Source organism: Tamandua tetradactyla, chromosome 21 (assembly GCF_023851605.1).
Source record: "Tamandua tetradactyla isolate mTamTet1 chromosome 21, mTamTet1.pri, whole genome shotgun sequence".
Taxonomy (NCBI): Eukaryota; Metazoa; Chordata; class Mammalia; order Pilosa; family Myrmecophagidae; genus Tamandua; species Tamandua tetradactyla.
Genome location: NC_135347.1, coordinates 52,591,197 through 52,618,195, shown reverse-complemented (window position 1 = coordinate 52,618,195; position 26,999 = coordinate 52,591,197). Strand labels below are relative to the sequence as shown.

The 26,999-nt window shown below is 40.1% G+C and overlaps 2 protein-coding genes across 2 annotated transcripts in view; one reads left to right on the top strand and one right to left on the bottom strand.

The window, feature by feature from the left end:
- DMGDH (dimethylglycine dehydrogenase) overlaps positions 1-10,140 on the bottom strand; it is a 108,302-nt gene extending 98,162 nt beyond the window's left edge. Inside the window, exons 1-3 of the mRNA XM_077138667.1 lie at positions 10,056-10,140; positions 7,635-7,799; positions 1,198-1,621 (exon numbers count right to left, since the gene is read on the bottom strand). Of these exons, the coding sequence (XP_076994782.1) occupies positions 1,198-1,621; positions 7,635-7,799; positions 10,056-10,140 (674 nt within the window). The remainder of the gene's footprint in view (positions 1-1,197; positions 1,622-7,634; positions 7,800-10,055) is intronic.
- Positions 10,141-10,548: 408 nt separating this feature from the next.
- Positions 10,549-26,033, top strand: LOC143665663 (S-methylmethionine--homocysteine S-methyltransferase BHMT2-like). The gene is given in 8 exon segments (XM_077139342.1): positions 10,549-10,631; position 10,987; positions 13,907-13,985; positions 13,988-14,097; positions 15,022-15,169; positions 15,399-15,581; positions 15,846-16,064; positions 25,043-26,033. Coding segments are annotated over 8 exon segments (909 nt in total). The 5' UTR covers positions 10,549-10,554; the 3' UTR covers positions 25,135-26,033.
- Positions 26,034-26,999: the final 966 nt, after the last annotated feature.

Genomic DNA, 26,999 nt, shown 5'->3' with positions numbered 1-26,999 from the left:
ATGCACGGAAGTAAAAAGTGCTCAGCATTGGAGGGAACTGCCTGAATATGTAGAACTGTGTTCCAGTAGCCATGTTTCTTGAGGATGATTGAATAATGATATAGCTTTCACAATGTGACTGTGTGATTGTGAAAACCTTGTGTCTGATGTTCCTTTTATCTACCTTGTCAACAAACGAGTAGAGCATATGGAATAAAAATCAATAATAGGGGGAACAAATGTCAAACTTAGTTTGAAATGCTATGATCAATGAAAGCGAGGGGTAAGGGGTATGGTAGGTATAATCTTTTTTTTTCTGTTTTGATTTTATTTCTTTTTCTATTGTCTTTTTATTTCTTTTTCTGAATGGATGCAAATGTTCTAAGAAATGATGAATATGCAACTAAGTGATGATATTGTGATTACTGATTATCTATGTTAATGTTTTATTACGTTTGTTAAATTTTTAATTAATAAATTTAAAAAGTGCTCAGCATTACTCATATTTAAATAAACGCAAATTAAAACAAGGAAGTTCCATTCCACTTATCCTATGCAGCGAAGATGAAAACGGTTGCTACTCTTGGTGTCAGGTAAAATGTGGGAAACAGACACAGTGCTGGCAGGCTTGCAGATTGGTGCTACATATCTGGACAAGAATTTGTGCCAATTGCCAATCTTTAAAATGCACATCAATTTCATTTTTAGATATAGACTTTTGGAACAGCCTTCCACAAGTCTCAAAGATACCCACATTATTTACAGTAACATACATCCAGAAACAATCAAAATGTTAACCAAGGGACGACTGCTCAGTTACATCTGGGATTATCGACAGGATGGAAAACGATGCAGCCGTTACAAAAACTAAGGCAAGCCAATATATGCTGATATGGACCAACCTTCAAGACATAACAATAATTGTCAAAAAGCAAGGTGTAATAAGCCAAAGAATATGTTTGCCCATGCATAGACTATCTCTGAATAGAAACAGAAAATACAATCAACAGCGTGGACTGGCCAAAGCGTTTGGGGCAGGGGGCACTTTGCATCCGGAACTCTTTGATACTGTTTCCACGTGCAGCGTTGTGCATGGAAAAGAAAGCATAATTATTCAAGAAGGAAACCGAACGCTCATTTCTCCAAGGTCCAAGTGCTCCCAATCCCAGGGCTTCCTCGGCCCTGGGTTCCCACCCAGCAGCCACGGCCGGGACTCACCCTTCCCGGGCGCGGACGGAGCGCGGGCGGCGCGGGGAGCGCCCCAGCCCGAGGCCCTGAAGCCGCGGCGCGCCGGGGCGCAGCGTTGCGGGGAGCAGCATTGCGGGGCGCAGCGTCGCGGGGCGCAGCATTGCGAGGCGCAGCATTGCGGGGCGCAGCGTTGCGGAGCGCGGGCACCTGCTCAGGTCAGCGGCAGCCTGTGCGCGCGGGGCCGGCCGGGCGGCGCCCCGATCCTCCCGCGGCCAAGGGGCGGGCTCTCGGGCCGGCGAGCCCCGGGACCAAGAAGGTGTTTCCGGGAACCGGGGAAAGACCCAGCCCGCCTCGCTCGAGGCTCCGGGGGACTCGAGAGCAAGTCCGGCGCCGGCTTCAGCCAGGCTCTCAGGCCTCGGGCAAGGTATCCTGACGGCTCCGTGCCTCGGTTTCCCTGCGGACGGGAAACCCGGGGTGAGACGCGCCCTGGGGTGAAGACTGGATGACACACGTGGTCATATTTTGGAGCCCCAGCGGCCCGGCGTGGTGCAGGGGGCTTTACGCGCGCTGTCTCTTCACAGCCCCCCGATTTTACAGGTGAGGAAACTGAGGCTCAGAGTGTCAGCCTGAGCCAGCCCAGGTCATCCATCCAGTTCAGCGTGGAGCGGTGATTTGAAAGTTAGCTTTTGGATTCCAGAGGCCGAGCTCACGTTTTCTGCCCTCAGCCGACCCCCCACCCCTGTCTGGTCCTCGGGCCTCACCAGCTCCTTGAACATGGAAGCGGGACATTCCCAGGAGCCCTCAAAGCAACCCCCTTGCACCCCGTAATTCAGAATGTGGGGAGGGGTATATAGACATGCGAATGTACACCACTGATTTATTTATACTAAGATGTCAGGAGCAACCAAGAAGCCCTATGATGTGGGGCTTTCTAAATCAAGTTCATCCACTGAGTAATTAGACGGCCAGTTGTAAAACTAAATATGGGGTAGACAGGGCACTTTGGCGATACTAAGTTACCAACAGAGACATCATATCACAGACTGATCCCAACTGTGTAAGATTTTTATCTAAACACTGTAAGGAAGGATACAATGATAGTAACAGTTACATAAAATGTACAACTTCGGTTTTTTTGAAACATACTTTTGGATATTTTCCTGATTACAAAAGTAAAATAGGGACATTGGACAGAATGAGGGTGAAAAAAAGGCAGAGAAGCAAAGAACGTTCTAGGGATTTGTTTCTCTAAGCATTTGCAATGCTTTGTTCACTTTTACAGTTCTTTTTCTTTTATTATTTTTAAGGTTTTAAAACTAGGCAGTCCCTATTCCATTTTGGGGGGCCTCTGCTCTTGCTGCCCCGATACTGTGATACAGAATATGTTATCACACAATAATCCATTTGAATGTGTACTAGCGAGTAAGGTGTTAGTGGGAAAGAGCTAATCTCGCCTCTTCTCAGCTAACTGGTACACTGTGAGAATTCATCTAATTGCCACAACACCACCTCCAGTTAGTTCTTTAATCCAAAAGATTAAACGACAACACCTCCAAATAGTTCTTTAATCCAAAAAAGCAGCCCTGGAGGCAGTTTCAGGCAGCAGGGAGATATTTCAGACAGATTGAGTCCTCTCCTTTATGTATGAACAGTGTTCTCCAGAAGCCAGACCTTAAACCGGGAGATCTTAGGAATTCACATCTGAAAAGGGGTTTAGAGGGCATAATTGTACCACAAAAGCTCACTATTTGACGAAAGATGTATTCACTGTCAAAGAGAAGGGGAGGATGGAATGAAAATATGTACATACTATAAATTACTTTACACTGCTCTTTATCTTACATGTCATTTTAGAACTATCTTTAGATCCTATTGGTGTGGTAATTAATTGAGGTAGTAAAATGGCAATGAAGGAGAAGCTAAAAGATGCTCTGAAGTCGAATCTTGATCATTTATTTTGCTGATGGCCATTTGGAAAATGGAAAATGGGCAGAATTTTAAATATTGGATGAATAGATAGATAAAAGATGAAAATTTCTTACCGTTGTATCTGTGGCATCATGAAACTACAGTAAAAATACACACTATAATTTTCTTCAAACCTTGGCTAATTTTCAGTTAAAGAGTGTCATTTTTTAATCCCTGGGATCAAATTTCTAGTATATACACACGTGGCATTTTCAAGAATCCTTTCTCTTGAAAGGACTCTTGATATAGTTTGTTAAGGGCCTCTTTGTTAGGTGCTGGACAAGTGAGGGGCAGAGGCGTAGACAAGTAAGATATGTCACCTGCCCTCAAGCATCTTCCAGCCAAACAAAGGAGGTGGGTGAGTAGCCAGACCCTGGAGTACAACATGATGGATGCCTGAATGGAGGGCATACAAAGTTAAGCAGGATGCGAAGTAAGAGCGGGTCACGTAAAGCTTTGTTCTGGCCACAATGGAAAGTAGTTTAGAGTAAGGCTGGACTGAATTGGAGAGAATTTCAATAATCCAGTGGCAGTGGTGATGGGGATGAGTGGGCACCTATATGAGAAATGTTAAATAGATGCTCTTGGTGTAACCCTGTGACACACTGGACGTGTAAGGTAAGAGACTAACCCGTGTACCATAATTCCATGCCAACATTTTCCCCTTCTAGAATTGTTAGAAGTGTAATATTAAATTTGGTTCTTAACATGGTTAACTTATTGAAGTATATTTGATTATATATAACCTCTCTCTATCTTTGAATCCATCATCTGTATTCCTGTGCAGCAGTTACGTTGTGCTGTGATTATTTATTGACCTGTTGCCTTCCCCAAAGTGGCAAGACTCTGAGCTTCTTGAGGAAAGTGACCTTATCTCATCCCAATGTTTATCCCTCTTGCCAAGATCTGTGTCTGGTATGTGCTAAGGTCTCAGGAAAAGTTTAAAATTTAGGTCCCCTTTATGTTTCACAGTTACAAAATGAAAAAAGTGAATTACACTTTCTAGAGGGAGTAGAGACAGATGAGAATTCTCATTGATATTAGCATTTCTTCTACATTCAGCCAAAATTCAGGTTTATATGGAAAATATGGAAAATTACCACAGCCAGGAGTTTTCTCTGCCAAAACAGCATTTATGGTCAACACGACTGGGCTTCATTCAATTTCCTGCCTCATGCATAGCAAAAAGGAGATACTTTAGATATAGTGCCTTGGTAGTGAGCCTTCAGTGCAACCCTTTCCAATGTTCCTTCTCAAATTGCAGAGAAATGAATGCTAAGCACCTTTCCAGACAACTTTAGATGTTGGGCTCTCAAAAGAGTTAGGATCCCCGACCAGATGCCCCTGTGTGAGTCTGGAAAGGTAGAAGCATGGCAGGTATAATCATAGCCCAACATTCCAGTGTCCAGTGGAGAGGCAACTGTGGTAGCTACCGCAGCTTCCTTATCCTTCTATGCCAGCTATGTCAGTATATTCTTGAAGCCAGCATTTCTATAGTGTCTTCTTGTACCTATGGCAGAGAGTGCAGTCTCCAAAAGACCAATTCAGTGATGATATTCTGGGAGGTATGCCTGGAGAACCAGTGCAAATTTTGTAGGCACCCATTTCTCAAATTCCTTTCTCCTTTAAAAAGCTGGAATGCTCAAACAGATATTTTTACAACAATGTTCACAGCAGCATTATTCATAATAGCCAAAAGATTAAAGCAACCCAAAAGTCTACGATGAAGGTAAATGTGGTATATACCTACAATGGAATATTATCCAGCTATAAAAAGAAATGAAGATCTGGTATATGCACCAGCGTAGAGAAACCTTGAAATCAACATGTTGAGTGAAATAAGCCAGACACAAAAGGACAGATATTATACGAGTCTTCTTTTAAGAAATAACTACACTATGCAGATTCATAGAAACAGAAAGTAGAGTACAGATTTCCATGGGCAAGGAGTAGGGGGAGTGGGGAGATAATGCATAATGGGTGCAGATTCCTGTTTGGGGTGATGGAAAAGTTTTGTAATGGATGGTGGTGGTGGTAGCCCAGCGTCGTGAATGTGAATTGTAGGCTTGGGAGTGGCTGAGATGGGAAATTTCACGTTGTATGTGTGTTTCCACATTAAAAGAGAAAGAGGAACTAAAAAGACAATCACAAGTAAATATAATACATAATCTTGGACTGGGATCTAATAATGGAGATAAAATACACAAAAGACATAATTGGGACAATTGAAAAAATGGAATATAGGCTGTATGCTTTATATCAGTGTTAAATTTCTTGAACTTGATAAACTATACTTAATGAGGTTACATAAGTGATAGCCTTGTTCTTAGGAAATACACATGGAAGTATTAACCATTCAAGGAGTGTGATATATGCAATCTACTCTCAAATGTTTAGAAAATTAGATAGATTAGATGATTGATAGATAATAGATAGATAGATAGATAGATAGATAGATAGATAGATAGATAGATAAACATGTGGCACAATATTAAAAGTTGGTAAATCTGGGTATTTGGGTATGGAGTATCTTGGAAGTCTCTGTGCGGTTATATGTTATTTTGCAACTGTCCTGTATGTTTAAAGTTATTTCAAAATAAAAATTTGTAAAACAAAATAGCTACAGCAGTTATAGTTCCTGCAGTTGAGCCTGATGTAGGGGATAGAGTCACACTAAAGCCCCTTCCTCCCTCATTCAATGGAGACAGAAATGATTCAGGCCATGCTTTGTCTCCCACCTTTGTCCGGTACTGTTAACAGGATTATTCTGGAAGGCAGGACAGGAGGCTTTGGGGGAAGACCCCGGCATGTCCGCTCTAATTCCTGGTTGCTTTTACTAGATCCAGGAATGACTCAGGTAGAGGCAAAGACTATTGTAACCAAAGTCACATTAGCTCCATTCTTAATAATTATTGCCTTTATGCCTTCCGGCCTCCTGGAGAATGAAGAAAATAATGGAACAGGCCCAAATGCAGTCAGGGTCTCTTTTTTTTTTTTGCTGCTCAGTGTCTAGCAAAGCTGGTTGCTGGCCACCCTGGAGTAGTCACTTGGGTGGGGAGCAAGCAAAGGAGAAACAGCAGATGCCAGAAGACACTAGAACAGGGAGAGCTGGTTTCCCTCCAAAATGTATTCTTCCCTTCTCACACAGTCATAGGGTTGTAACTGGACACATGGACATCTACTAATGACATTTCCTGGCTTCCCTTGTAGCTAGGTAGAGCCGTGCAGCTAAACTCTCAACTTAGAGAATGTGAGTGAGGTGACATGGGTCAGTCACATCCAGGTCTGGGCTTGGAACTTTAAATCTGAGCTTTACCGAACTTCCTTACCCCATAATTTGAGACAGAATATGAACGTCTCTGTGACCCAGTTTTGATCATGCTGAAGTACGCAGTCCTTCCTTCTTACTGCATTTTCCCATCCCCTAGGGCAGGGATTGGCAAATTTTTTTCTGTAAAGGACCAGATGGTAAATATTTTAGGCTTTGTGGGTCATGCAGATTCAGTCACAACTATTCAACTCTGCTGTTATAGTGTGGAAGTAACTCTAGATGGTAAGTAACTGAATGGGCGTGGCTGTGATCCAACAAAACTGTATTTGCAAAAACAGTTGGTGGGCTAGATTTTCCGTGTGCCTACCTCTGCCATAGGGGATGGCAAAATGCAGTAAGAAGGAAGGACTATGTACTTTACGATTGTTAGTAAGACAAAAAGTAACCTTATTTTTTATTTAAATTCATTATTTAGAGAGGCCTCTTTGCTACGGCAGCTGAGCTGGTACCCTAATACTGACATATATCCTAGTAAACCTCTGTGCCCTGCTGGCTTGTCTTCTTTGGATTCAGGAACTGAAGTTTTTAATATTGATTTCACAGAAAAGATATGACTGGTTAGAAAAACACCAGCAGTTGCTGTATGTCCAGCTATGAGCAAAGCTATAATAAACTGGCTTTCTCTCTTCAGTGATAGGTTGTATCTTCAACTAAGGCAGTTTGTACAAGAGATTTCAGGATTTCCACGGTGGGGCGTATATAGTGTTACATAGGGCAGCCAGGTAGGACCCCTCTGAAAAGATAAAATGTGATCAAAGACCTGGAGGAAGGAGAAAACCATGCAGATACCTGAAGGAGGCATGTTTCAGACAAAGGAAATTGCAAGTTCTTGGCTATCAGCTTTGAATACAGCCTTTTATGTAAGCTATGGGTGGGCTGAATATTAGATGGTAGAGTACAAAGAGATTAGCAATTTAGAAGATCTAAAGTTGGGCAAGTAACTGCTCTGAGCTTCAGTTTCCTCATTTATGATTTGGGAATGAAAACTGTCTCTCCTGACTGGCTCACAGAACCTTTGAGTCCCAAATGACAATATGTTCGTGACCTGCTGGACGGAAGTAAGGTGTAATTATGAAGCTTTGCATCCATCAGCATTATGTTCAGCTACGAGTAATGATAACCCTGATAAAACAGAGGTTTAAATAAATAAGGGGCTTATTTTTCTCACCTAACAAGCAGTTACAGGTGGGCAGCGCCTGGCTGCTGCAGTGCTCAAGGATGCAGTAAAGAAACCAGGCTCTGTGGTTAGTCTGCTCCGGGATCCTCAGCAGGCGGCTCTCACTGGCATGGCTGCAAGATGCTGATTCGGCCTCCAGGCATGATCTTGACATTCCTGGCAGAAAGAAGAAAAGGAGACCGGCAAAAAAGGGGCAGTAATCTATATCAGAAAAGAAAACCTTCTCCAGAAATCCTCAGCAGATTTCCACCTACTTCTCGTTAGCAGTGCTGTGTCTTATGACTGCCCTTGGCACATGGGATGCTGGGAAATGGATTTCCTTTTTCAGCTGGGGACATCGTTGCCCCCAATAAAATACATTAGTAAAAGCGAAGCAAGAAAATGCAAATTGGTTAGGCAACTAGCAGTTTCTCCTACACACGTTGAAAAATCAAAATAACTATCATAGAATCAGCATTTTTCACTATAATTTGGCTCAGAATAATGCTACTTAAAAGAAAATTTGTCACAATACTTTGATTGCACAAAACAGGTGCCTGGATTGGCCAAGAAATACAGTACTCTCAATCTCTCTGCAATACTATTAGAAGCTGATGATTTTTTTCTTAATATTTTTATTATAAACAACAAATGAACATACAAACATTCTTGACATGGTTACAATCAGTGGCTCATAATATCATCACATAGTTGTGTATTCATCACCATGATCATTTTTGAACATTTGCATCTCTCCACAAAAGAAATAAAAAGAAAAAAGAAAAAAAACTCATACATGCCATACCCCTTACCCCTCCCTCTCATTGACCACTAGTACTTCAATCTACTCAATTTATTTTAACCTTTGTTCCCCCTATTGTTTGTTTATTCCTTATCCATATTTTTTATTCATCTGTCCATACCGTAGATAAAAGGGGCATTGGACACAAGGTTTTCACAATCACACAGTCACATTACAAGAGCTCTATCATTATGCATTCATCTTTAAGAAACGTGGCTACTGGAACACGGCTCTACATGGAGACTGAGGAATTTAACAGAACAAGTGCTCGAAGAATATAGCACCACCTTTCCTAAAATTAGAAGCCACTTTTAGGGGAAAAATGGCGGATGTAGGAGGCATTTAGATTATTTTTCTTTCTTTTCTTTAGGGTATATTGGAACGTCTGGACAGTGGGGAGGTTGTAATTGGAGATGGAAGCTTTCTCCTAACTCTGGAAAAGACGGGCTATGTGAAAGTTGGGCTCTGCACTCCTGAAGCAGTCGTAGAACATCCAAAATGCAGGACGGTGTCACCATTACCCAAGAATATTTATCTGGGTGGCATTTTGCTTGGATCTGATAGAAAGATGATCAAAGAGATAATACTGAGTGTTTTCTAGGGACTGTTTCACTTGCCGTGATGTGGAGACAATGGCAGTACTTGAGCTGAAGCATGTAGAAGAAAATAATTTCTCTCGCTCTCTCTCCCTGATACACTCTCTCACACACACTCACGTACAAACACACACACATTTGCATTTTAATATATAAGCAGCATTAAAATATACATCTTAATATTTGTTCCATGAATATTTACCTTGTGGATATTGAAGAGTTTCCTTAATTATGGGCACACTGCTTTTGCTTCAGGTGTCTCCTGCCAGCTGACTTATGCTATGACACTATATGCTAACCATGTGCACAGGAAGGCTGATTAATGATAGTCTCTAGCTTAATGGAGCACAGACAGCCAGGCTGGGGGCAGGGGCAGGGAAATAAACCATATTTACCTCATTCTCCTGGCTGAAAATAAAGTGTTGGAGGTAAAAGCTGGGATGGGATTAGTTGGGGGCATCGCATTGGAGCTTTAATTCTATTCTTGTGTGTGTGTGTGTGTTCCCCTAAATGAAAATGGGAAAAAAAATCCAAAGAATGAAAGGGGTGAATCAAGATACAAGCTGAGGATGGAACTTTCTATCCTGCTCTGATTTTATTCACATTTGCACAGTGGGTCAGGCAAACCTGGGCACTGTCCTGTCTCTTCTGCTGACAGCTGTGTGACCTTGAGCCAGTCACTTGCCCTCTCCAAGCTTCCGTTTCTTCTTCTGTTACATGTTACACGGGGGACAGTGTGCAGTTGTGAGCATTTGTGAGTTAACCCATAGGAAATGCCCAACATGTCATAAGTACCAGTGCCCATTATAACTATTTCCTCAGACACCCAGAGGTATATGGTGGGACTGAACAAAGTTTTTGCCTCTCTGGTGCTGAGAGGAAGCTTCCAGCTGGCTTAAGAAGAACTTGTTCTTAATTTTAGAAAAACTTTTTGCCAAACCAGAAAAAAAGTGTTAAAATAGCAAAGTAAAAGGGGAGAGGAAAGAAGAGAGGAAGAAAACTAGGGAGAGAGAGAGAGAGGAAGGCCCTTCTGACTGCATTTCTCCCAGGGCTGCTTGCTGGGGAACTGGTTGCATACAGCCACACCCTTGTACGTCCTGTCCACCATGAGTCTCCTCATTCTGCTTTGTGGGCTGCCCAATGCTGACTGTAAATAGCCAAGTTATACCCTTCAGAGCACTGGTATATGGATAAACCCTCTCGAGACCAAGAGACCAAAGGACAGTGATTAGCCACAAGACCTTAATCTCTGCCTGTGACTACCCAGGACGCTGAGACCCACCAGCAGGATCGTATGAAGCCACCCTAAAAAGCCCCAATTTGGTGTAGACTCTGCAGTGTTCTGTGAAGCCTGTGAATTTTCCCACTGACCTTCATCTATTTTATAAGTACTAGGTGTGAAATTGTGTATGATTTAAAGAGATGTGAGTGGGTGAGCTGCTGCTGCTGCTACAAATGATAGCTTCTGTGGTTTTTTATTTTTTTTAAATTCCAGTTGAAAAAACAACAACTTTTTATAGTTTGTCAGCTTTACATGGAATTCTTGAGAGCCGGATCAAATGTCATGCAGACTTTCACCTTTTCTGCCAGTGAGGACGATATGGAAAGCAAGTAGGCAAACTGCGATGGGGGTGGGGGGTGGGGGTTCATCTATAATAAGAATAACCTCTTGATAGGAAGCTGTGGAATTGCATGATCTCTTACTAAAATTAATTATGAAATTCATGTAAAATATCTGTTCCTTAATTGTTATTGCTTAAACTTATATGTACCAAATAAATGAGATTTCTGTTTGGTTGGTTTTTTGCTCCTACAGGTAGTGGAGAGGAAAGAGAAAGACTGGGGAAGAATAGGCTATTGGAAAGGCATGGCTAGCCTTCTGTCCTGAAGAAAGAACACTTTATAGATGGTCTTTTTGCCTTCTAATTTCACAGTCTCCTTTTCTGTATTGTCCATCTGGAGACAGGGTGGTCCTGGGTTGACACAAAACTGGCTTAGGAATGAAAGTGGGTTTGATATCTGAGTTTGCCAAGGACTGGCTGGAAGATTTTATAAAAGATGCTCAACTGCTTTGGCCATTGGTTTTCTCTCTGCAAAATGGAGATAAGAGTAATGCTCAAACTCATAGAGCTGTTGAGAGGAATGGATAAGATGAAGGATGTAGAAGTATTGTGAAATATTCTGCAAATATAAAGAATTAGTACTTGAAAATGTTAATGCTCATTTATTCATCCAAACAACCAACGATTCCTGTGTACTTGTTATACTCCTTTCATTATGCTAGGTGTTTGGGATACAAAGATGAAACAACAGCGTAAACCCTATTCTGAAGACGCTCACAATTAAGGGGGAAGCAAACAAATCAACAGTTGTTAAATGCCAGCATGGCTGGAAGCAAGCCAAGTTTCCATCAACTGTTGAACGGATGAACAAAATTGCAGTATATTCATACAGTGGAATATTATTTGGCTGTGTATTCGTTCTGTTGTGTGTGACGATATGGATGAACCTTAAACTGAACATGATGAGTGCAATAAGCCAGACACAAAAGGACAGATTATATGATCTCACTGTTGTAAAATAATTAGAATAAGCAAATTCATAGAGTTAGAAACCAGAGTACACTGTATCAGGGGCCAGGGTGGGGACAGGTAATGGAAAGTTAAGGCTTACATTGCACAGAGTTTCTGCTTGGGGTGATAGAAAAGCTTTGGCAATAGATGTTGGTGATGTTGGCACAACATTGTGAGTGTAAATAACAGCACTGAATCACATATTTGAATGTAGTTTAAAGGGAACATTTCAGGTTGCGTATGTTATTAGAATAAATATTTTAAAAAGAGAAAACAACCAACTATAGGATTGTACAACACAAACAGGGACCCCTAATGTGAACCATGGACTATAGATAACAGTATAATTATAATAATATTGTTTCATCAGTTGTAATAAATGTACCATACTAATGCAAGGTGTTAATGATGGGGTGGGGGCCTTGAGAGATGGAAGAAAAAATATGGAACTATTAAACTTTAACACCAGGGAAACCCCTGATTCTGTGTCAAACATTAGGGATACGCAAATCAATAGGCCAAGTCCTTGATCTTGAGGCTTGCACTTGTGAAGCTTATGTACTCAGTGGAGAAGCTTAGCCTACCTATATAGGTGTGCCTAAGAGTTACTTCTGGAGGACCTCTTTTGTGGCTCAGATGTGGCCTCTTTCTAAGCCCAACTTTGCAAGGAAAATCAATGCCCTCCCCACTATGTGGGATATGACATCCAGAGGTGAAAGTCTCCCTCCAGAAAGTTTCTGGAAACGTGGGAGATGACTCCCAGGGATGAGCCTAGCCTTGGCACCGTAGGATCAACAATGCCATCCTGTCCAAAAGGGGAAAAAGAAGTGTAACAAATAAGGTATCAGTTACTGAGAGAGTTCGAAAAGAGTCGTGAGGTTACTCTGGAGGTCACTCTTATGCAAGCTTCAGTTAGACATAGCTACCTACCATAACTTGCCAACCCCAACCAAAAGCATTTCTGCCAATCCTAATCATATCCAATCAATGACCTATTCCTACTGATTTGTTCTTTAAAATATCACTCATATCTTATGGCATGAGGGAAAGTAGAGGGGTGGATTGTAGCAGGCTTGGGTGGAGGAGGTATATAAGATCAGGATGATATATAAGATTCTACAAAAGTTCCATGCACTGAGGTAACTTTCCAGATGGGTCCCTGGACCTCCAAATGGGTCCCTGGACCAGATAGGTCCTGAAGTCTAGAGGGGCCAGCCTCTCCAAAACATCAACTAGTTCCATCCCCCTATCCCATATTATTGACAGCCCCTTCCAACATGAAAAATTTAGAATGGGCATGGCCCAAATACTCCTAAAGAGTGAGAAAAAGATCAAAGATGATGATAGAGTTATACAGAGAAGATAAGGTTTAACAAATGAGTATGATTGCCTGATCATTATATCGATATTTCTTTTAAACTCCAGCACCTTAGAGCAGCTAGAAATAAAAATCTAAAATTGTGGAGCTTAAACCCATATCAAATTTTGAAATATGTTCTACAATGAAGTGTTGTGATGTGCTTTGAAATTTGTTGCTTTTTGTATATATGTCATTTTTAACACAAAAATATCAATTGTGATGATAAAAGATACATATTTCTTCTAGCCTCCAGTGATCTAGAGCAGCTGGAAGGAAAAATCTGAGAGGATGGAATGGTAGCCCATGACAAACTCTGGGATCTGTCCTATAACTACTTGTCAAAGAATGCTTTGAAAATGGTTACTTTTTTCTTTCTTTATTTTGAATATATGCTATATTATACAATTAAAAAGTTTTAAGGGGGTGCAAGGGTAGTTCAGTGATTGAATTCTCACCTGCCGTGTGGGAGACCCTAGGTTCGATTCCTGGCCCATGCACTTCTCAAACAAACCAAAAACCAAAACCAAACAAAAATTCAATAAATGGTGCTGCAGTAAGAGGATACTCACATGGAAAAACAATGAAATGTGACTCCCACCATACATAATAGCAAAAAAAAAAAAAAAAAAAAGTTTAAAAAACTAACGGGGTTTTTTAAATACTAATTATGCAATCTGTATTTGCCGTATGATTTCTCTGTTAACCTACAACTTCTCTAATTAAAACCAATGGGAAAATTTAAAACTCAATCCAGTTTGGTAAGTATGATAACAGCAATGGGTTACTGGTAGCAAAAGGGTGGCACCCAACTCTGCTGGTCTTCTCATCGTATTTCAGTTTAAACCAACAACTTTTATTTATCTTACTTGCTCATTGCCTCCGTAGTTGCCTATTGTATTTTATCTTTACAATACCAGGTTCACGGTCTGAATATTCTCGCTTTCTAATCTCAGTGGGAAGACATGACTGCTGCTGCCTGCAGTCTCGCCAGAGAAATGGTTGGAAAAGGCGATGCTTTGGTAGCAGGGGCATCCGCCAGACATCAGTGTACAGACATCACAAGGATGAAGCTAGAATTAAAAGACTTTTTCAACTACAGATGGAAGTTTTTGCCAGGAGAAATGTGGATTTCTTGATTGCAGAGGTAAGCCTAGTACTAGAGGGAAAGGAAATAAACCACTTTTGACACATATCAACTGTATGGTCTGCATCTTTCATTAGGGTATTGGAGTGGTTTATGCCCTCATTTCCTCCTTGTGGATGGTCAGAAGTTTACTTGAATGTACTGCAGTCAACGTCAACATCTTCTCTCTTGGACTCCAGGTTCTCTGTGAAGCCCAAGGACAGACTCAGGAGAGACCTTTGGCTTTCTAAGATCTAGGGGTTTATAGCATATGACGTCTCCAAAGATTCTTATAGTGTGGGTTGAGAGGAGGGGAATGCTGGTCTAGGAAGCATCCTCTCCCTAGGGAGGGGCAGGTCTAAAAGGAGCTGGGCTAGGGGTGGGGAGGGGGGCTGGAGGCCACGAGAGAGCAAAGCCTAGGAGATAGGTGGCTGATCAGGCTCATCTAGGCTCCACCCGTACTCCTTGACTTCCGAGTAGTTTCCTTATCCTCCTCCACCCAAGCCTGCTACAATCCACCCCTCTACTTTCCCTCATGCCATAATGTATGAGTGATATTTTAAAGAACTAATCAGTAGGAATTGAGCACTGATTGGATATGAAGAACCTGAATGTTCTTTTCCCTCCACTTCCAAAAAGTCCTCTTACTGCATTTGCCATCACAGCTGCTACTGCCTGGTGTCAAGCCCTCAAACTTAAGTCTTGACCCTGAGCAAAGGCAGTCTTAGAACCGCTATTAGCCACAACCCTTTCTTAAACCTATTGAAAGCCTTGCTAAGGCTCAGTGCTGCCTCAAGCCTGGCTAAACAGCCTGGGAATAATCATATGTGGAGAATAGCACAAATTCTTTAAAAAACTTTAAAACAAAAATTTTGCAACATTTACATTCAGTATTTCAAAATCTGCTTTAATTTGGACCAAGAGGGCAACCAGAATTCCTCTTAGCATTTTGAGCATGCTGAAGGGGCTGTCTGGGCTGTGAAAGTATTACAGGAGTTGGGTAAGCCAGTGGCGGCCACCCAGTGCGGGGGTCCCGGGGGAAAGCTGTGGGGTCTGGCACCAGGACAGTGTGCCCTGAAGCTGTTGGAAGCAGGTAATTCAGCCCCATGATGTGATAAGCAGCTCAGTTACTGTTTATGAAATTTAGCAAAGCTTGTTTACTACTGTGAGAGCAGTTCCTGCAAAATAAAAGGATCAGCTAATCAAATTGCTTCTCTGTCACATGTGATGGGGGTTGGGTTTGGAGAGAGAGCAGCTCATCGCTAAGGAATCTTCCAGCTATAAACAAATAAAATTTTTAAATGCTTTACTTCTTTGCTCAGGGGCTTCGATCATTGACATAAACTGCCGAATTGGATCCATGATCAGCTTGAAAACCGTGAAGCTCATGAAGGAGGGTCTTCGGGCAGCAGGGTTGAAAGTACACCTGATGGTGCAGTCCCTGGGGTTCCACATGCCTCTCTGTGGCAAAGGGGGCTTTGTGGAGCTCCCAGAATATCCCTTTGGTAAGCTCAGGTGCTTAGGGTGATGTCACTGTGGTTTCTTGTTGTGACAAAGTTGACCTAGCTATAAAAACTATCATGCAGGCTTACCATACAAGGCCACAGGAGACAAAAACATTCAACATTGGCCAACAGCAAGCTAGCTACCTGAAGAAGCTTAATATAGAGTCTACAGTTTTATAGTCATTGGGAAAAAGATGTCCATCAGGGCATCTGATATTTTAAGATGGGGGAGGAAACAGAAATGCCATAACTGTCATATTACAGGACTGGAGCCCAGAGTTGCAACCAGATGGGGTATTCAAAAATATTCCAGAGAGGCCTACAACCTGGGAGTCAGGTATGTTGGCAGATGCTGTGGATTTGAGCCCTACCACATCAGGGCAATTGCAGAGGAGCTGGCCGAAGAAAGGGGGTTTCTGCCACCAGCTTCAGAAAACCACAGTAGTTGGGGAAGTGGTCTCAATATGCACACCAAACCCTGGATAGAGCAAGGTAAGAATCTTTAAGTTGACATCACTACTATTTTCCTTTACTTTCACTTTATTTGTTGTTATAAAAGTTATGCATGCACAGATAATAAAAATTTAAGTAGAATAAATGTATATATAATAAAAATTAAAAGTTGCCCCCCCTCCTAATACCAGTCCTATCTCCAGAAGCAAACCATTTGCCTTCTGTTCTGTTCTGTAATTCTAACTAAGTTTTCCATGCTTTTTCTGTTGGTTCATTCTAGAAATGTGAAGCCAGTCAATAATAATTACAATATTAGTATAGCTATCATATTAAATAAGCAGACTCATGAAATATAATCAGAGCTTAACCTTATTTTTTTTCCCCTCTATCTCTTTAAATCTGCTTAGTGGGTGAATTCCTTGCTTTGCCCCTGTTTGAAAATACTAACAGGTCCCAGGACTTTTCTGGATACTCTTAGGTCAAGAGAATTCTGTGATCACTTTACTTTACAAACAGAGACTCAACTCAGCGATTAAAAGTGTCCAGTTCCATGTAAAATCAAAATTCAGAAATGTTTCAAACTTAAAATGCCTCAGCTCTCCAGCCGAAGCCTTCCGCTGACAACAAGCCAGGAAAGGGCAGTGTGGTCCTTCTCTCTCTCCCTGACTCATGCGCACAAACTCCCTCCCTATCTTGCTGACAGTGGTTTCTGATCTCATCTGAATCAAGGTGAGAAAAGAGAGGAAAAGAGACTGGAAAAGGGGAATAAGACAGCTGCCACTGGACTGGTAGCCTCAGAGAAGGATTCTGTATTCCCTGGACCTGGCAGATATTCTGGAGCATTTTCATGGTTCTTTAGAGATTTCTGCTGGGGACTTTTCTTTGAACTCATGTCATAGATGTGGCAGTTTTCTCTGACTGCTGCTCTCCCCTCCCCTACAACCCTGACTTTTTAGTAGGTTATGTCTGATAGGTCCCATTTTTGAGGACTCCATTGTCCTTCTGGGTGATTCTCTTGGACCAGATTTTAAATACCTCCAGGCTCGCTTGCTCTCTCCTGTGAGGCTCAAAACTTGCCAACAGATCTCACTCTTCCTTTGAACAGTCAACCTCTGAGAGAATGGCCTGATACCAATCTAACAGCACCCTGTGCTCTCACAAGCCAAATAGCAGCTGCTTTGGTCTCTCGTGTTCTAGTCTTTCTAGTGCAGTGAAAGGTGAGTCGTTCTTGACCACCGACTTCGGAAGTGGTGCCGAGTGGACTGTCTTGCAACTCGCTTTGATTTTCTTAGTGTTTATCCTATCTTCAGGCTTCCAATAAAACTTCCAGTGTAACCTTCTTTTGCATTAATGATTTTCTAAACATTATTCACTGCAGAACCAAGTTGTGTGAGTGGAGCTATGGGGAAAGAGAAATAATCCTGTTTTACTGCATTTGAGGCACTTGAAAGAATGTTCCAAGCATCAAGGTCAAATGGTAGCTGAGAAGACCACCTTTCACCCCCGCTGTGGTCTTCTCTGTCTTTCCTGGACCATATCGATCTCTCTCCCTTTCTTTGTCAATACAATTCTATTCCCTTTCTGTCTTTTAGAAGTCAATGGGATTTGAGACATTCTTCATTTTTTAACTGAAACAACTTTTGTAATGCAAATTTATTTGGATTGTAAAAGTAGGAAGAAATCATTTAGCTAAACCTTTCTTCCGGGAAATATTGCTATTTATCAGAGAAAATGGTTTTTGTGGGTACAGTACTTAGGAAAAAAGTACTAAGAATAAATATAAATAAAAGGGGATGGAAGCATCCTTTTTATGATTAAAATTGTTTAAATGAGTGAAAAATTGCTTCTTTAAGTATCATCTCCTAGGGATCCTTAAAATGCATTAATCCTTAAAGATAAAATATGATTCTGTAGCTAAAGCCAGACACTCCTTGCAGTCTTAACTCCCAAACCTATTGATGTTCACAGAAATTTATGATTACACAGAAACCTGCATAAATCCCAGGTTTCTGACATTTTCATCATTCATAAATATTGATTTATTCCTTGCTTAGTAAGTAAAGAGTAAAAAAAAACTATAAAAATATATATATATTTTTTAATTGTATTTTTTATTAATTAAAAAAATTAACTAACACAACATTTAGAAATCATTCCATTCTACATATGCAATCAGTAATTCTTAATATCGTCACATAGATGTATGATCATCATTTCTTAGTACATATGCATCGGTTTAGAAAAAGAAATAGCAAGACAACAGAAAAAGAAATAAAATGATAATATAGAGAAAAAATAAAAATAAAAATAAAAAATACAAAAATATATAAGAAAAAAACAACTATAGCTCAGATGCAGCTTCATTCAGTGTTTTAACATAATTACATTACAATTAGGTAGTATTGTGCTGTCCATTTTTCTTTTTTTTTTTTTTAGAAATCATACCATTCTACATATGCAATCAGTAATTCTTAACATCATCACATAGATGCATGATCATCGTTTCTTAGTGCATTTGCATCAGTTTAGAAGAACTAGCAATATAACTGAAAAAGATATAGAATGTTAATATAGAGAAAAAAAATAAAAGTAATAATAGTAAGAACAAAACAAAACAAAAACCTATAGCTCGGATGCAGCTTCATTCAGTGTTTTAACATGATTACTTTACAATTAGGTATTATTGTGCTGTCCATTTTTGAGTTTTTGTATCTAGTCCTATTGCACAGTCTGTATCCCATCAGCTCCAATTACCCATTATCTTACCCTGTTTCTAACTCCTGCTGAACTCTGTTACCAATGACATATTCCAAGTTTATTCTCGAGTGTCGATTCACATCTTTGGAACCATACAGTATTTTTCTTTTAGTTTTTGGCTAGACTCACTCAGCATAATGTTCTCTAGGTCCATCCATGTTATTACATGCTTCATAAGTTTATCGTGCCTTAAAGCTGCATAATATTCCATCGTATGTATATACCACAGTTTGTTTAGCCACTCGTCTGTTGATGGACATTTTGGCTGTTTCCATCTCTTTGCAATTGTAAATAACGCTGCTATAAACATTGGTGTGCAAATGTCCGTTTGAGTTTTTGCCCTTAAGTCCTTTGAGTATATTCCCAGCAATGGTATTGCTGGGTCGTATGGCAATTCTATATTTAGCTTTTTGAGGAACCGCCAAACTGCCTTCCACAGTGGTTGCACCATTTGACATTCCCACCAAAAGTGGATAAGTGTGCCTCTTTCACCGCATCCTCTCCAGCACTTGTCATTTTCTGTTTTGTTGATAATGACCATTCTGGTTGGTGTGAGATGATATCTCATTGTGGTTTTGATTTGCATTTCTCTAATGGCCAGGGACATTGAGCATCTCTTCATGTGCCTTTTGGCCATTTGTATTTCCTCTTCTGAGAGTTGTCTGTTCAAGTCTTTTTCACATTTTGTAATTGGGTTGGCTGTCTTTTTGTTGTTGAGTTGAGCAATCTCATTATAAATTCTGGATACTAGACCTTTATCTGATATGTCGTTTCCAAATATTGATTCCCATTGTGTAGGCTGTCTTTCTACTTTTTGGATGAAGTTCTTTGATGCACAAGAGTGTTTAATTTTGAGGAGTTCCCATTTATTTATTTCCTTCTTCAGTGCTCTTGCTTTAGGTTTAAGGTCCATAAAACTGCCTCCAATTGTAAGATTCATAAGATATCTCCCTACATTTTCCTCTAACTGTTTTATGGTCTTAGACCTAATGTTTAGATCTTTGATCCATTTTGAGTTAACTTTTGTGTAGGGTGTGAGATATGGGTCTTCTTTCATTCTTTTGCATATGGATATCCAGTTCTCTAGGCACCATTTGTTGAAGAGACTGTTCTGTCCCAGGTGAGTTGGCTTGACTGCCTTATCAAAGATCAAATGTCCATAGATGAGAGGGTCTATATCTGAGCACTCTATTCGATTCCATTGGTCGATATATCTATCTTTATGCCAATACCATGCTGTTTTGAGCACTGTGGCTTCATAATATGCCTTAAAGTCAGGCAGTGCAAGACCTCCAGCTTCGTTTTTTTTCCTCAAGATGTTTTTAGCAATTCGGGGCACCCTGCCCTTCCAGATAAATTTGCTTATTGGTTTTTCTATTTCTGAAAAATAAGTTGTTGGAATTTTGATTGGTATTGCATTGAATCTGTAAATCAATTTAGGTAGGATTGACATCTTAACTATATTTAGTCTTCCAATCCATGAACATGGTATGCCCTTCCATCTATTTAGGTCTTCTCTGATTTCTTTTAGCAGTTTTTTGTAGTTATCTTTATATAGGTTTTTTGTCTCTTTAGTTAAATTTATTCCTAGGTATTTTATTCTTTTAGTTGCAATTGTAAATGGGATTCGTTTCTTGATTTCCCCCTCCGCTTGTTCATTGCTAGTGTATAGAAATGCTACAGATTTTTGAATGTTGATCTTGTAACCTGCTACTTTGCTGTACTCATTTATTAGCTCTAGTAGTTTTGTTGTGGATTTTTCTGGGTTTTCGACGTATAGTATCATATCATCTGCAAACAGTGATAGTTTTACTTCTTCCTTTCCAATTTTGATGCCTTGTATTTCTTTTTCTTGTCTAATTGCTCTGGCTAGAACCTCCAACACAATGTTGAATAATAGTGGTGATAGTGGACATCCTTGTCTTGTTCCTGATCTTACGGGGAAAGTTTTCAATTTTTCCCCATTGAGGATGATATTAGCTGTGGGTTTTTCATATATTCCCTCTATCATTTTAAGGAAGTTCCCTTGTATTCCTATCCTTTGAAGTGTTTTCAACAGGAAAGGATGTTGAATCTTGTCAAATGCCTTCTCTGCATCAATTGAGATGATCATGTGATTTTTCTGCTTTGATTTGTTGATATGGTGTATTACATTAATTGATTTTCTTATGTTGAACCATCCTTGCATACCTGGGATGAATCCTACTTGGTCATGATGTATAATTCTTTTAATGTGTTGTTGGATACGATTTGCTAGAATTTTATTGAGGATTTTTGCATCTATATTCATTAGAGAGATTGGCCTGTAGTTTTCTTTTTTTGTAATATCTTTGCCTGGTTTTGGTATGAGGGTGATGTTGGCTTCATAGAATGAATGAGGTAGTTTTCCCTCCGCTTCAATTTTTTTGAAGAGTTTGAGGAGAGTTGGTACTAATTCTTTCTGGAATGTTTGATAGAATTCAGATGTGAAGCCATCTGGTCCTGGACTTTTCTTTTTAGGAAGTTTTTGAATGACTGATTCAATTTCTTTACTTGTGATTGGTTTGTTGAGGTCATCTATGTCTTCTTGAGTCAAAGTTGGTTGTTCATGTCTTTCCAGGAACCCGTCCATTTCCTCTAAATTGTTGTATTTATTAGCGTAAAGTTGTTCATAGTATCCTGTTATTACCTACTTTATTTCTGTGAGGTCAGTAGTTATGTCTCCTCTTCCATTTCTGATCTTATTTATTTGCATCCTCTCTCTTCTTCTTTTTGTCAATCTTGCTAAGGGCCCATCAATCTTATTGATTTTCTCATAGAACCAACTTCTGGCCTTATTGATTTTCTCTATTGTTTTCATGTTTTCAATTTCATTTATTTCTGCTCTAATCTTTGTTATTTCTTTCCTTTTGCTTGCTTTGGGATTAGTTTGCTGTTCTTTCTCCAGTTCTTCCAAGTGGACAGTTAATTCCTGCATTTTTGCCTTTTCTTCTTTTCTGATATAGGCATTTAGGGCAATAAATTTTCCTCTTAGCACTGCCTTTGCTGCGTCCCATAAGTTTTGATATGTTGTGTTTTCATTTTCATTCGCCTCGAGGTATTTGCTAATTTCTCTAGCAATTTCTTCTTTGACCCACTCGTTGTTTAGGAGTGTGTTGTTGAGCCTCCATGTATTTGTGAATTTTCTGGCACTCCGCCTATTATTGATTTCCAACTTCATTCCTTTATGATCTGAGAAAGTGTTGTGTATGATTTCAATCTTTTTAAATTTGTTAAGACTTGCTTTGTGACCCAGCATATGGTCTATCTTTGAGAATGATCCATGAGCACTTGAGAAAAAGGTGTATCCTGCTGTTGTGGGATGTAATGTCCTATAAATGTCTGTTAAGTCTAGTTCCTTTATAGTAATATTCAGATTCTCTATTTCTTTATTGATCCTCTGTCTAGATGTTCTGTCCATTGATGAGAGTGGTGAATTGAAGTCTCCAACTATTATGGTATATGAGTCTATTTCCCTTTTCAGTGTTTGCAGTGTATTCCTCACGTATTTTGGGGCATTCTGGTTCGGTGCGTAGATATTTATGATTGTTATGTCTTCTTGTTTAATTGTTCCTTTTATTAGTATATAGTGTCCTTCTTTGTCTCTTTTAACTGCTTTACATTTGAAGTCTAATTTGTTGGATATTAGTGTAGCCACTCCTGCTCTTTTCTGGTTGTTATTTGCATGAAATATCTTTTCCCAACCTTTCACTTTCAACCTATGTTTATCTTTGGGTGTAAGATGTGTTTCCTATAGACAGCATATAGAAGGATCCTGTTTTTTAATCCATTCTGCCAATCTATGTCTTTTGATTGGGGAATTCAGTCCATTGACATTTAGTATTATTATTGTTTGGATAATATTTTCCTCTAACATTTTGCCTTTTGTATTATATATATCATATCTGATTTTCCTTCTTTCTACACTCTTCTCCATACCTCTCTCTTCTGTCTTTTTGTATCTGACTCTAGTGCTCCCTTTAGTATTTCTTGCAGAGCTGGTCTCTTGGTCACAAATTCTCTCAGTGACTTTTTGTCTGAGAATGTTTTAATTTCTCCCTCATTTTTGAAGGATAATTTTGCTAGATATAGGAGTCTTGGTTGGCAGTTTTTCTCTTTTAGTAATTTAAATATATCATCCCACTGTCTTCTAGCTTCCATGGTTTCTGCTGAGAAATCTACACATAATCTTATTGGGTTTCCCTTGTATGTGATGGCTTGTTTTTCTCTTGCTGCTTTCAAGATCCTCTCTTTCTCTTTGACCTCTGACATTCTAACTAGTAAGTGTCTTGGAGAATGCCTATTTGGGTCTAATCTCTTTGGGGTGCACTGCACTTCTTGGATCTGTAATTTTAGGTCTTTCATAAGAGTTTGGAAATTTTCAGTGATAATTTCTTCCATTAGTTTTTCTCCTCCTTTTCCCTTCTCTTCTCCTTCTGGGACACCCACAACACGTATATTTGTGTGCTTCATATTGTCCTTGAGTTCCCTGATACCCTGTTCAAATTTTTCCATTCTTTTCCTCATATTTTCTGTTTCTTTTTGGAATTCAGATGTCCATCCTCCAAATCACTAATTCTATCTTCTGTCTCTTTAAATCTATCATTGTAGGTATCCATTGTTTTTTCCATCTTTTCTACTTTATCCTTCACTTCCATAAGTTCTGTGATTTGTTTTTTCAGTTTTTCTATTTCTTCTTTATGTTCAGCCCATGTCCTCTTCATGTCCTCCCTCAATTTATCGATTTCATTTTTGAAGAGGTTTTCCATTTCTGTTCGTATATTCAGCATTAGTTGTCTCAGCTCTTGTATCTCATTTGAACTATTGGTTTGTTCCTTTGACTGGGCCATATTCTCAATCTTCTGAGCGTGTACAGTTATCTTCTGCTGCTGGCGTCTGGGCATTTAGTCAGATTTCCCTGGGTGTCGGACCCAACAAGGTTGTAAGATTTTTCTGTGAAATCTCTGGGTTCTGTTTTTCTTATCCTGCCCAGTAGATGGCACTCGTGGCACACGTTTGTCTGCGGGTCCCACCAGTAAAAGGTGCTGTGGGTCCTTTAACTTTGGAAAACTCTCGCCGTCCGGGAGGTTCGCTAGCCGAAGCGGCTTGGAAGAGTGCCAGCCGGCCCGGGGTCCAAAGCGGGGAGGGTCGCTGGCCGCCGCAGCCCGGGAAAGCGCCCATCCGAATTTCCTAGTTGGCCCGGGGCGTCAAGCTTGGCGGGAGGGCGCCAGCTGCAGCGGCCCGCCCGGGAGAGTGCACGTTCCTGGGGAGTCACGAGTTTGGAAGGGGCCCCCCCGTCGCCATTCTCCACGGCCTGGGGGTTTCCGATCCAATTCTCTCAGTTGGTCCGGGGGGCTGCGCATGGTGTGGGCGCCAGCCGCCGCGGTTTGAGGGGACCGCCTGTCCAATTCTCCCAGCCAGCCCGGGAAGGGGGAAGGGAGTGACTCCGGCCGCTTGCCGCCCCACCCGGTGAAGCCTGCGCCCCTCAGCGATCTCACCAGAGCGGGTTCTCTCAGCCAGCCAGCCGTTCCAGGATGGGGTACGCTGTCTTTTTTATCTCTGTCGTGGCTTTGGGAGCTTTTCTGTATCGTTTCTACTCCCCTAGTAGCTGTCCTGGAGGAGAAACTAAGATCCGCACGTCTTACTAAGCCGCCATCTTCTCCGGAAGTCCTAAAAATATATTTAACACAAAGATTTGTGCCCAGGAACTTTTGTACCCTTCTGTCTTTGTCTAAAAACAAGAAACAATACTGACAAAGTACTTTGTATTCTATTGCTAGTTACTTTTTGAGAAAGTGACATCAATTACTTTTTGAGAAAGTAACTTTGTTACTTCATTTTATTATGTTACTATGTTTCATTGTTACTTCATTTCATTATGTTAAAAACTCTAGCTACAAAAAAATATTCTGCCTTCATAAGCCTTTTCTTATGTTAAATATTGAATAGAGCTAAAAGGACCCTTCTAGAAAGTTCACAATGAATGTAATTCACAAAAACATGTAACATTCAAACAGGTCTTTTTCTGAAAGACTACACAATGTCTAGTGATTGTCATTGAGGAAAGAAATGAGAGAGAGAGACCACTGGAAAAATGTATATGAACATAGTTTTTCTGTCTAAATGTTGGAACTAAAGTTCCTGTTTAGCCTGCTCATTCAGCAAACTGAAGTGTATCTGACAAATATGTAAGTTAGACTTATACAATAGGCATTCTTATTGTTGTTGTTATTTTAAACACAGGACTAGAAAGGAGTATTGGGAGAATCTTTTACCACCTTCAGGCAGACCTTTCTGCCCTTCATTGTCAAAGCCAGATGTCTAAGGAAGGTGGAAGAAAACGCTGATACAATAGAGCAGAAAGAAACCCCATTCAAGCTTCATCTAGGACGTTTCCTCGCCTTTGTCCTCAGACTACCCTGATATCTTCACCTGCTGAACAACTAATGTACTGTAATCCTTTAAATTCAACTCAACATAGCTCTTTTAGGAATCATACTGGTCCATGTGGGAAGTACAGAAACGAGTGAGGCAGGTCCCTTGTCCTCCAGTTATTTACTGCCCAGTAATTCTGCAGTACATTCTTTTGAATATCATCAAGAACAGCCAAACTTTTCTTTTAGAGTGAATTTGACATTTTAAAACAACCACTAATCACTGAACACTGAACCTGGTGAGTAAGGCAGGTAATTAAACTGGGTGCTAATCAAGCTAGTTTAGAGTGGGACTGGAAACTAAAGCAATGAGTCTGCTTACTCAAAGGATTTCTGTAATGGCTCCAAAGTCAATCTCGAAAGAAAAGATGCAGAAAAATGTCTTGAACAATGGAAGGATTATTGAAATATATATAAACTTCCAAAGTGATGACTTTGAAAGATGATTTTTATTTTAAGGTGTAAGTGCTAGAATTTTTTTAATGTATCTGTATAATCACCATTAGCTAAATTAGAAGGTATTTAAGGACAAGTATCATGTGGTATTCTTCTTATTATTTTTCCTTAAAGAAGTAGCATTGCTCTGGATATAATAATAAATGCTCAAAGACATACTTATTATTTACTGTTCAAAATACCTGAAAATAAATAAGCCATTTGAGAAACCCTTTAGCAGTTTGAGATAGTTCAAATCAATCTTGGTCTAATATTTTCTGGACTTATGCTGGTGTTGCTATGCTCCTGTTTCTTTTAAAATTTGCACAATAACGTATCAATTTTTGACAGTTAATAAAATTCCAAATAATTTACCTTTTATTGTGTTTGAATATTTAACAATTCATGGGCATTCTTTGGCATAATAACAACAAATATCTATTGTGTATTATGTCCCAGGCTTTTCTCTAAGCACTCTCGCTATATGTATCAACCTGTTCAATCCTTAGGGATTAAAAAGTAGATGAACAGTGTTTTTAACACAGTCTTTCACAAATGAGAAAACTGAAGCCCGACAAGGTTAGGTAACTTATCAATTCATAAATGGCAGACTTGGGATTTGAACCCATGTGGTCTAACTTTAGAATGCATATTGCCCTATCATGCGCACAACTGTTCCTTTCATCAAATTCTACCCCAATTTTTCAGTTGCCAAGTGTAAGGTATTTTTTTACTCTAGAAACAACACTGGCATGCTTGTTTCTGTAATAACCTGGAATTCACTAAATGTTGCCACTTTAACATAATATATAACCCTACTCTGCTGGAAATTAGAGAGTAAAATCATTTACCAACATCTCAAGCTTGCAGGGAACTTTGGGGGATTAATATAAATCCTGAAGATCTTTGCCAGCATCTGCAGCCAGGAGCAGCCAACTTTTGTGTGTGTGTGTGTGTGTGTGTCTGGCTTTTCCAGTAACAACTCACTACCTCATAAGATTACTTATTCTTTTGGAAAATAAATCTGATTCTTGGAAAGTTAGCCTCAGATGTTAATCAGAAATCTACTTATCAAAAACTTCCACTTGCTTATCCAAATATTAGACTCTGAGCACCCATAAAACAAATTTATAGTTTCTTTCATCTGGCGGCTCTTCATAAATCTGAAGCCAGCTCTCATGGCTTCCCTATGCTGCATTTCCTCATTTCCTCTAATGGAGAGGCACAGGCTTGCAATACCTGCATTGCCATATACTAGCTGGGTAACTTGGACATTTTAATTTTTCTGTCTTAATTTCAGGATCTCCCTGACACAGTTTAA